The sequence below is a fragment of the Amphiura filiformis genome, chromosome 17, assembly GCF_039555335.1.
Source record: "Amphiura filiformis chromosome 17, Afil_fr2py, whole genome shotgun sequence".
Lineage (NCBI taxonomy): Eukaryota > Metazoa > Echinodermata > Ophiuroidea > Amphilepidida > Amphiuridae > Amphiura > Amphiura filiformis.
The window spans coordinates 9,417,734-9,430,038 of NC_092644.1; the positions used below are offsets into that span (position 1 = coordinate 9,417,734).

The window sequence follows — 12,305 nt, forward strand, 5'->3', positions numbered from 1 at the left end:
AGGTAAATAATTGTTTTCTGCATTGCAATATATTGAAATAAGATTTTTTATGTGCATTGCTTCACTAATTTTCAGCAAGGTCTAGTTAGCATTGCTCTGCCAAATTTCAGTTGTGATATCATAGTTTAAAACTGATTATCCCAGTGGCGTATCAGGGTCACTTGTCAGAGAGGGAGGGGGTATATATTTTTTCCCAGGTGTGGATATACAGGATATTATTTTCAAGGGATTTTTTGTTAAGTCTTGACCTGCTTCGAAATTGATTTTTCCCCCTTCAATTTAACACCATTTTGGCCCATAATTAAGTTGAATTTCGGAAATAAATGGGCCAAAAAGGAAGATGCACATTGTAATATTGGTCTGGTAAATCATGCTGGCCAGTCAGGTACAAGCCATCTGCCCCTACCCACCTGATATACTACTGGAATATCCCGCCCTCTTTACAAATGCAATTTAATAATAATGAATTGTTTAATGCCCACCACCACTAACAGTATAGAAGCAACAGGGTATAGTTATTGATAAAAGTGATGTGAGCCCTGAGTATAAAGCCTACTCACACAGCTCATACATTTCACAGCTTATTGAAAACACAGACATTTGAAATTGCAAAGGGCTCACATTACTTTTCAAATCTTTAACTATACATCAGTGATAGATAAAGAACTCTTTTTTGGGATAAGAGTGTAACCCGTTTGGCTTAAAGATGGGATACATACATTGTTTCTAGGACTATCTTCGTTTATAGGATCTTCTGCAGCGAGAGCTATGCTACTCATGCCGATAACAACCATGATGAGTACATCAAAATAACGCAAATTAACGATGAAGTGGCAGAATCGACGAACCCTGAGCAAATTAAAATAACGAACAAAGGCTGATAATACAAAGGGGTTGGTTTGGTGGGGTCAAGCATGCATTGCTACACTTAGGAGAGAGAGAGAGAGACTGAGGTTATAAAAGCTTGGGAATAAATCATATATGTATATATATATGTACAGCTATCTACAGGCTACTGTCTTCAAATCAACACATGTCAACAACAACAGGGCTTTTTAAGGAGAGTAAGAGCAATTGCACTCCTCCAACTCATCTTGGGCTATATTTTAAGGTGAGTAGAAGCAAAATGCTCTCCTACAATACTCTATTTTAAGAAGAATAACGGCAATTGCTCCTACAACTCCTCATAGGCTATATTATAAGGAGAGTAAGAGCAATTGCTCTCCTACAACTCTTCTTTGGCTATATTTTAAAGAGAGTAAGAGTAAATTGCTTTCCTACATCATTGAGACTTAACACAATGGTTGTTTGGAAGTGCTCAAAGGTGGCCTTAACCCTGGAATTATGGAAACTCATAACTGCTAAATTGTTGGTCTAAAGTATATAAAAGTATACATATTTAGAATGGAAAAGACTTGATGAATCCATCTGTGAGCTTAAATTTGGGCAAAACTGCTCATATTTGGCGAAAATCCAAAAAACATGTTTTGGGGCCTAAATTTTTCGGACAGCGTAACAAAAAAATTCTTAGATAAAAATATTTAGGACCCATTTTTTAAATTTTGACCAACTTTGAGAAATTTGCACCAAAAATGGCCGAAAAATGCTCAATTTAAAAAAAAGTCATAAAAAGCCTGATTTTCGCCCGAATTTAAGATATTTTTGGTGCAGTTGATCAAAATTTTAAAATGGGTAAAACCTAGTAGTATTAGTATGTTAGGGAACAGTTTTCCAAATATCTCTCAAAACTACCTAAAATGTTAAATTCTAACTCATTTTTTCACACTATGTTGACATGTGTTGAGGTATTTGACAGAAAGGCCTATTATACAGCATGGGTCACGGCACACATATATATATATCAGCAGCATATACGTCTGTCAATATGTTTGTCTGCCTACTTCATTACGCTTGCTATCTTTGTAGATGGGATCCTCCGCTGCTAGGGTAAGACTACTCATTCCAATGACTATCATGATTACATAGTCAAAATGGCGTTGGGATACAACTTTATGGATAAGTGTCCGGAACCTGTGCATAAAATGAATCAACGGGTGGCAACAAAACAAGTGTTGAAATACAAATCTATCTATTGGATAGTAATATACATATACATTGTATAAAGGTCATCTTCCAAATGCCCTGTAAATAAAATATTTCTCTGCAGATTTATTCATTAAAGCGATAAACAGCAGGCCCGTAGCCAGAATTGTACTAGGATTAGGGCAGATATTTGAAAGTACTGCATATTGCACTTTTGTGATGCAGAGGGTTGGGGGGCGGAAGTTGTCAAAATGGGCTGTTCCAGTTAAAATCCATACACCCCCTATGGAAAACATGACCATGCCCATACAGGTGGTTGTAGATTTCAAATGAAGTCACCAATTCAGGTAACCCCATTTGAACTTCGCACACCCTGTGTGGAAGATTAAGGTCATATCTTCCATAGGGGGTGTATGTATTGAAGGTATTTGGTGCAACATTTTTACCAAATGTGGGTTTCATAGATTGTAAAGTCAAATTCATGCAACAAAGTGGACTTTTGGAGGAGGGGTTGGGGCCATCTACCTCGCCGCCTCCATCTGGCTACGGGCCTGATATAGTCATTTAATTTTGACAGCCGAAACATCAATATTTTGACATAATATGTAAGTTGTAATTAAAAACACCTCCTTAACTCTTATGGAATGTGTGCGATGTATTCTGTCGTGCGTTCAGCATAGGGTTGACATCGTTCTTCTTTGGATGTTGTTCACTTTTCCCATAGAGGCTGTCAGCCTAGCGCCATCTTGTGGGGAAAAGCTGTTAAAACGATACGGTTGCATTTCCCTTTATTGTCATGGGTGCGAATCCCTGTACTCGTCCCTAGGTTATCACGTGATTTCTTTTATACTTGAAGGTAATTTTATTGATTTACCCAACCACAAGATGGCTGAAAATGGCCTCACACTGACCTCTATAGAATTGAACTTACGAACGTTTGGTGCAAGGGTCAGGGTTCATTTTAATGTATGATCTTATAATATTAAATTGGTTAATGTTCTTCAAAACTTTTTCCAGATATTTGTAATGTTTACACATGTCCAAACTCACACCTAAATGCTATCAGCCAAAAACCTTTCCTGGCAGTCATTACTAATATTATTTCAGCATTTTGAATAAAGTATAACAACATTAAAATTTGACACAAATGGTACATAATGGCTTTAAGGTGGTACTACACCCACTGATAAAATTTTGTGACTAATTTTGCATTTTTTCTCAAAAAATAACTACACACTGGTAACAAAAGTTCTGTATATTATAGGGGCAAGGAATCCAACTACTTCGCTGAAATTTCAGTGATTCAAGACAAGAGGTTCATTATATATGTTAAGAAATGAGGTACATTCTAGCAGTAGGTTAAAAAAGTGGCCTGAAATACAAAATGTGAAATGCATTTTTTTTAAAGTCAGGATTTATGGTAATATGCCTCAAATAATAATTCATAATATGCAAATATAGTATTTTATCATTACGTTTGTTGGCGACTTACGGATTTGTTGTGCTCAAGATGAACAAAGAACTAAATGGCACCATAGGCTTCGGGGCAAAATCATCATCCGGATCACCTTCATTTGAACCTGGAGAAAGCAACCCCATAAAAACAAAAATTAGTCAACATTCTGGAAGATTTCTTATACAGTATGACAAAATAATTATTCAAACACTACATTGAAACACGTCCAGGTATAAGTGAATTTGAATAATATTATTAAATTGATATAACTTTCGTCCCCTATCAGCATGTTCACAACACAGTCCACAGTTCATGTATTTCCCAAGTACACTAACAGACACCAAGAAAGTTTCTTTCCAGACTAACCATTACATGTGAAAACACACTCATGTCCTGATAGGACTTCACTACTTTCCATAAAGTACTGCCAAAAAGTGACGATGAGCTAATCCATTTAAAGTCAACACTCCCCCTGTGGAAGATTTTGGAAATATCTTCCACATGGGGAGTATGAATTTCAAATGGAACTAGCTAGTGCTATAGCACATTAAACCAACTCTGTTTGAAACTCGTCCTCCCTCTGTTGACGATTCTGTTTGAATCTTTCTCAGATAGTGTATGACATTCAAATGGAGCTGCCTAATGTGTTATATTCATTTGAAATTCATACTCCCCCTGTGTAAGACAGCTTTAACATCTTCCACAGCGGGAGTGTTGATTTTAAATAGATTAGCCTATTTAAATCCATCTCAACTACTTAAGTTTGTGGATTATGTGATCATTTAGTTTGGCAACCAGTTTTACATTAGCTCCACAGACTATATATAAGCCCCTTTCCTAATTTCAAAAATTCTGTTACATTCCAAAAGTCCAAATCGGTGCCCCCCAATATCTTGTTTTCATTTAATTGAATTCTGTAAGAACATTATTTTCTAAAATAAGTCACAGCATGTCTGACTTGTAATTGTAAAAATTGCGTCAAGCAAAAGTGTCATCATGTAAATACATAGATGCATTAATAAAAATGGGCTATTCCATTTAAAAACCACACTACCCATGTGGAAGATTTTGGAAATATCTTCCATAGGGGGAGTATGAATTTCAAATGGAATGAACACTTTGGGCAGCTCCATTTGAACTTCATACACCCTCTGAATAAGATTCAACCGGAATATTCCACTGAGGAGGGTAAGTTACAAATGGAGCTGCTAATGTGTACATTCCATTTGAAATACATACTCCCTCTGTGGCAGATATTTCCAAAATCTTCCACAGGTGTAGTGTGGATTTTAAATGGAATAGCCCAGTAAATAAACTATTGTTTGAAACTTATTATTTGTTACTGAATGAACATTTCTAACAAAAACCATGCAGATGAAAATATTTCAAATTTTCTTTTACGTCAATAAAATCACTACAGTTTCTACAAAATGATGCATCCTTAATGACACAAAATAATTAAAATGGTTGCACACGGAGAGCATTTATATGAGTTAAGAAGTAGAAATTTCACTCTTTTAAAATAATTGGTATTTTGTAAGTAATGCTGATGACAAAAATCATTTCATGGCTAACAATGAAACAATTGTTAAATCAAGATCAAACAATGTGGATCCTCCTACAAATTAATGCTTTGTGTGGTAGCCATAGGCTTCAACTAAAAGTTCCAAGATATTTTAACAAAATATCAAAAGCTATCTTAAGAACCACTGAACCAATACTAGGCTTGTTTGTACTCAATTTAATGCATTTTTAATGCTATTCCAAATATGGTTATGAAAATTTACATTTCTGAAATATATTATATTAAAAAAAAATTAACTTGTCATCTGCAGTCAACAACTGTGTGGAGAGAGTAATGTTCTCAGTGACACATCTCCTCCGCCCATGTGGCTCGAAAAATGGGGGGAAAATAACCCAAAAGTTGCAATGTACATCTCCCTTTGCTATAAATCTGACCAAAATTACCTCCCATTTTGGGCCATTTCAGCATTAAAATCACACAATTTCACCCATATTTCACCCCTTGTAATTCTTGGAGTATGTCAGTGAGACAGACTTGCCCCCTTGAAAACTGTGCCCGGCATGCCACTGAATGTTCCTTTACTTTTCTTACCATAAAATGCATTAAGTTTTTGAATATGATAAAAATGAACTGAAAGCATCACTGCATTCAATGAACAAAATAACTTTTAACAATGCTACAATTATTAGTACAAAAATATTACATTTACAACAATACAACTTGCTTTTCAACAGCCTACTCAAATTTACACCCCAATAATAACAGCCTACTCAAATTTACACCCCAATAATAAGGCTTACTTCTGACATGTAAATTATTTCAGCCCAAAATGTTTCATAAATCATACTTGCTGGTGTCAAGAATAGGTACTTGAAGTATACTGTGCACACTAAGTATCTGTACACTTAAAGCAATATCTTATAGAAAATGAACCTAAATTACCAAATAAAATAATACTGAAGAAGGAGGCGGCCTATATGCTTCACACTAGCAGAGCGTAAGACAATGCACTGTAAGTAGTACAGTGGTTAGACTCTGGACCGCGACCGGTAATCCAGCGACCAGGGTTCTGATTTTTTTTTCTCTCAAAATTTTAAAATGTTTGCTCGAGCCCCAAACGCATTATTCAAATAAAATAATCAAATAGATGGGTAGTTTATTCTAATAAAATAATCAATTAGATGGGTAATTTTATTCTGCGTATTTTGATACCTCATTCGGAACAATGCAACTTTATTCCTTAAAGTTACCCAATTTGAATGGAAAAGTGGAATTTCAAATGTGACAAATTTAGGATATTTCCTCCTTCAGGATGATTCCTATTGCGTTTTGTAAGGGCTCAGCGTGACAGATCAACGCTCGCTAGCTGTGGTCATATTTAGCATGTTTTGAAAGAAAAGTCTATGTAAACTTTTGTCACTTTTAAAAATGCTCTCTTTTTTCATTCAAATTGGTTTAAGTTGGGAAACTAAAGTCTCACTATCCTGAATGAGGTATTAAAATATGCAGAACAAAATTATTGCCTACTTGATTTGGAAATTAAGGTTGATTTCCTTTAATATATTGCTTTTGTTTTAAGTGTACGGATACTTTTTGTGTGCATTATATATGATTATATACACACCTACGATAAAGCCATAGTCTTTCACGCAAACATAAAGCAGCGCTCTGATCACATTGAAAAATCTTGACTTTCTACTTTTGAAATCAAAAACTATTTGACTACAGTACATTTTAAGGCTACTATTTAAAAGAGAATCAAAATAAACCTTTTTCTGGGTCGTTCTGGTTGTCGTCTTCTTTTGTGCGTTGAATTTGACACTCACATTGACACTGACACTCAAACGGACACGCGCATGGCCACGGTATGCCATGCACGTTGACATAGTCATAATATTGCCGCCAGCGGCTAACCTCCTTAGGCTGCTTTGACGTCGACGCTGGGCCGACTGATGGGTGGTGGTGGTGGTGTGGGTCAGGAGTACACAGGATCACAGGTAGAAGGGAAGGAAGCAAGAAATGAAAGAATACAACGAATAGTGCAAACAAAAAGAATTTTTGATTTCACATATCAAACAATAACAATTATTACTACTGTCATCAAAGACAGAGATATTCCAGATTAAACTTGTCACATTTGGTAGTTTTCACTTTTATAGTTTGTTTCATTTTATACCTTTAGCCTTCAAACCAGTTGATGTTTTGTCTTTGCGTGCCACTATTTCAGATTGAAACTAAAATGCAGCCATTTTAAACTTTGACCCCTAACCTTTGGCATATCTGGAATATCTCACAATTAACAATCAAGCATATTACATAATAACAATTTGAAAAGTTGACATACACATTGAAGATTACAAAGAATCTCGTCTTAAATGCAAACAAGAATTTAAAAACTATATCTGAAAGTCTTGATGTTTGGTTATCAATTGTTGAACACTGATAACTTTAAATTGTATTTTTAAGCAATAAAATAAGACAAAAAGTTGTTTAATGAATTTAGGATATCAAAATGTCTATTTTTTTAAATAAAATCCAAAGAGTCCAAAATTCAAAACTTTCAATGATTTTTCAAAAAAACAACAATGAAAGAATAAGAAAAGAATAATGAAATGTAACATGCAGATGGAGACAATGGGATGCAGCAGTGAGAGCAATCAGCAAAGCAAGCAAGCAGCAGCAGCAGTCATTAACCCCATGAGAACTACCTGCTGATTGGCCAAAAAGAAGTTTTCATTATCAATTAGCCCAATCAGCAACATTGTTAGAATAATTTCACCACGCAAAAAAATTGGGGTGAATTATTTGCAAAGCTCCATTCTGATTGGTGATTCAAGTGAAAATATCATGTAATTGACCAATCAGAGGCAATGTTAGATCAACAGGTAGTGCTCAGGGGGTTAAACTAACTGAGTTATTCCAATTGAAATCCATACAACCTGATGGAAGACATGATCTCCCATACAAGGGGAGTAGGTTTCAAATGGAGTTACCCATTCAGGTAACCTCATTTGAAATACCCCCCCTCCCCGCCGTATGGAAGATTGAAGTCATTTCTTCCTTAGGGTGTATGGATTTCAACTGGAATACCCCAATGTTTGTAGGACATGTCAAAGCGATGAATCAGGTTATAGCAAGGCCATGTGGTTTTATAATCTATCAATCAATCACTCATTCAATCAAGTAAATCAATCACTCAACCGAATCAATCAACTCACTCAACTCACTCATCAATCAATCAACTCATCAATCAACTTAATCCACCAATCAATAGTTACTCTGAGAAAGCAGGTACACTACTAGTTTCTGAGATTCAAACTTTCACTGCAGAATAGTGTCATAATAATGAAAGCATGGATGAACCAGTTTTGTTCTTAGGGGCTGTGCAATAATTATGAGCCCTGGTGGGAGGGTAAAATTGGGGGGGGGGGCAAGAAATTTTTGGTGAGCCGAAAAGGGGGGAAGCAATTTTTGGCAACCCGAGAGGGTGCAAGCAATTTTTGGCACACATTTAATGGGGCGCCTTTTAAATAAAAACGCTCTAAAAAGGCTTAGGAACACAGGAAGGAACATGTATCTAGACCATTTAAGGTTTGACAAATTTTTTGGATCCAAAAAATTTGGCATGTGCAAGGGGGCAAGCCATTTTTGGTGAGCCGTTTGGAAAATTTTACCCACGGGGGCCTCATAATTATTGCACAGCCCTTAAAAGTGGCGTTCTATCAATATTGACTAGCTGCATAGAACTCATGTACAATAACACAAATTATAGACATCATCACCATGCTGAATGACACTTGTTTCATGCATATGTAAACACAGAAAAATGAACTTAGCATTTAAGGATGAGATTGTAATGACAGATGGTATAGTAGGTTAACCAGGCAGACATGAACTGAACAATAAAAGACGACACATATGGTGTGAATGTTTGAATGGCTAATTTCTGTCAATTATAATTCAGTATTATTAATGTTTAAGGGCTTGGTCACCCATTTTTGGACAGTATTTTTTGTGGGACCTGAGAGCACATTAGACACACCAAATTGACATTTTTGACATTTAACAGTCCTCAAAGGTAAACATTATAAATCTAATGATATGTACTGAAAGTGTATGTAGCTGGGAGTAAAAGCCGACTATCATATGAACATTTCGACCTTTCATATTGAAGAATTGAAGATATACATGAAGATTCCCAAAAGGTCTAAAAAATTTTTAGTACATATCATTAGATTTATAAAGTGTACTTCAATTTTTAATAATTTGCCATAACATTTTGTAACAAATCCAAATTATTTAATATCAGAAGGACATTCCTCGTAATTATCCAGAATGCAATTTGGTGTGTCTGATGAGCTCTCAGGTCTTTGGGCTTGATTTGCACAGCATACGAAAAACACCCAAAAAACTAATGTTTTTGGCCCTTATTTCCAAAAATTGACCAATATTAAAATTTGACTTTCAATGCCAGTTAGAACTCACTAAATGATTAGGATATAACTATGTTTCATTTGGCAAAACAGGATTAATATTTTTTCAATCCGAAAAAATTGGTGCTGTATTTTTCTGGAATAGGGAGCAGTTGCTTCCAATAAAAACAGAAAATTCATGCCTATGATCAAGTTTAACTTTGAAAACAACATTGAAACATGCTTAAATATTTGAGTAACTTTGTAAACAACAAGTTGTAGTAACTTTTTTCAAGACAACATATCTCAATAACAATCACAATCACCGTGCAGTACTGGATTGAAGGGCATTTGGGAGTTCAGGACAAACCAGTTTGGTCATATCAAATGCAGTGTCATTTCAGAGTGCCATTATCAGGGAAGGTGTACACCAGTGGCATAACCAAGGCCGGGGGTGGGGTGCTGCTCCTCTGTGAGAAGTCTTGCCTTTCCCCCTTGCCCCTGTGGGACTCTTGCTGTCCTGATATTTAGTATCTTTAAAAAAAATGTGTACTTGTTAGCCCATTTTTGAACATTTTCATCAAATCCCCCCTCCCCTGAAAGTTGTCTTGCCCCCTTGTCCCCCTCTGAAAAATCCTGGCTACGCCACTGGTGTAGAATGATATTTGAAATTGTTGAATGGTAATCTACCTTAAGCCTATAGAGTGACGTGACTGAAAGTGACTTGACAAGATGTCAAACTATCGTGATTGGAAGAAGATTTAATACTAATTTTATCAATCAATTGATTGTGTCTTCAGAAGGAATATGACTGAATTATCTGTATTATAGCAGTAAGTTATGATGGTGAAACCATGCTGTTAATTGTGAAAAAAAAATGACTTGACTACGGTGGATTACACATCTTCGCTGAAATTTCTTTTTTAAAAACCTTTCAAGGTGAAAAGACAGTGTTGTAGATTGAGACCATGTAGTCTGAGACAGAGACCAAGACCAATACTGGCTGGTCTTGAGACTGAGGCCCTTGAGACCATGTAGTCTGAGACAGAGACCAAGACCAATACTGGCTGGTCTTGAGACTGAGGCCAGACCATGTAGTCTGAGACAGAGACCAAGACCAATACTGGCTGGTCTTGAGACTGAGGCCAGCCTTGAGACCATGTAGTCTGGGACAGAGCCCAAGACCAATACTGGCTGGTCTTTAGATCATTTCTGGCCTTGAGATCTATGGTCAACACTGAAAAATACGCCGCACCGACGCATGCGCACAACATTACTACATCGACCCAAGATGCATTGTGGCTCAGAAATTTCTCAATGAACTCGAAACAATTTACCATTTCGGAATGTCCAGAAAACCTTTGCGATTAAAACCCAGAATACATTGCACCGATGCGTACATCATTATTACATCGTTTCCGAGTTCACTGTGCGCGATAACGATGGTCGTATCAAATGAAATCCTGAATACGTCGCACCGATGCGCACAACATTACTGCATCATTTCTGAGTTCACTGTCGTAGTATTGAGTGAAACCCTGAATATCGTTACACTGATGCATATATCATTATTACATCATGTCCGAGTTCACCGTGCGCAATAACAATGGTCGCATCAATTAAATAGGATTCTGGGCATTCCTGAAATGGTCAATTGACTTTTTCGGTATGGTAGACCCAAGATGTCGTACTGAGATGTCATTACTGCGCATGTTCAATAAACGATGTGCACATCAGCGTGACGTTAAACGACAACATCTCAGTTTTACCCGCAAAGGCTTATGGGATTTACCGAAAAAGGTAAATTCTTTGAAACTGATTATCTCAATAATGGTTGTTTGAAAAGAATATTTAGATGAATTTATCTGGTTTAGCTAGAATATGAATCTGGTTCCAAATTCACAGCCAAATAATATGTTTTTGGTCTATTATATTTCTTCATCAATTTAACATAGAAATTATGCTGATAATTTAATGAATTTGGAACCAGGATTAGAATTAGGCTATTCCAGTTTAAAGCCATACGCCCCTTATATGGCAGACATGACCTCAACTCAAACATAGGAGAGTACATTTCAAATGAAGTCACACATTCAGGTAACCCCATTTGAAATTCACACTCCCTGTGTTGAAGATGAAAGTCATGTCATCCACAGGGGGTGTGTTGATTTCAACTGGAATAGTCCATTTCTGATTTAAAATCGTTAAAATGAGTCAGTACAATGCATGATACTTTATATTAGTGGCAAAGATATTATTAAATAACTCCATACCATGCATAAGATGCATTAGCTTCCCTATTACCCATAATGCAATGTGTTATATCTTGTAACCTTTGACCCATGATGAGCAATGATTCAATGTGTTAGTTCTAGCTTATAACAATCAGACATAAGGCAATGTTAGTTTGTAAAAAATCCCCAGAAATCAACCAGTATTATAATGAAGAAAATTATGATGATGTGGACATATTCTTTCAAATTTTTCATTTTGTTTTCACTGTTTCTGTCTGAAAATTACCAAACGAATTCAAGATAACAAGAGTACTGTTGTCAGAATTTGGGCAATTCCAGTTGAAATCCACACACCCCTTATAGAAAAATGACCTTAATCTCTGACACAAGGGTTGTACATTTCAAATAGAGTTACTCATGTGGGTAACCCCATTTGAAATTCACACTCCCTGTATAAGAGAAATATAAAGGTCATGTCTTTCATAAGGGGTGTATGCATATCAACTGGAATAGCTCCATGAGAGATAAATTTCATCTGGCATTTTAAAAGCAAAAGACACAAATAAACTGATTCATGCGCTCATTAAGAAATGTTTAGGTCTATTTGTTACAAAACAGAAAACACACATCGAATC

The 12,305-nt window shown here is 36.0% G+C and overlaps 1 protein-coding gene across 29 annotated transcripts in view; it reads right to left on the bottom strand.

Annotated features, from left to right (window-relative positions):
- Window positions 1–12,305, bottom strand: part of LOC140136902 (voltage-dependent calcium channel type A subunit alpha-1-like) — a 471,089-nt gene that overhangs the window by 88,769 nt on the left and 370,015 nt on the right. For 25 of the 29 annotated variants that reach the window (XM_072158531.1, XM_072158544.1, XM_072158537.1 and 22 more), the window contains 3 exons: window positions 6,794–6,973; window positions 3,536–3,623; window positions 720–849 (listed from right to left, as the gene is read on the bottom strand). In XM_072158531.1, the coding sequence (XP_072014632.1) occupies window positions 720–849; window positions 3,536–3,623; window positions 6,794–6,973 (398 nt within the window). Of the gene's footprint in view, window positions 1–719; window positions 850–1,901; window positions 2,032–3,535; window positions 3,624–6,793; window positions 6,974–12,305 lie in introns of all 29 variants that reach the window. The other 4 variants (XM_072158548.1, XM_072158546.1, XM_072158527.1 and 1 more) reach the window with 3 other exon arrangements.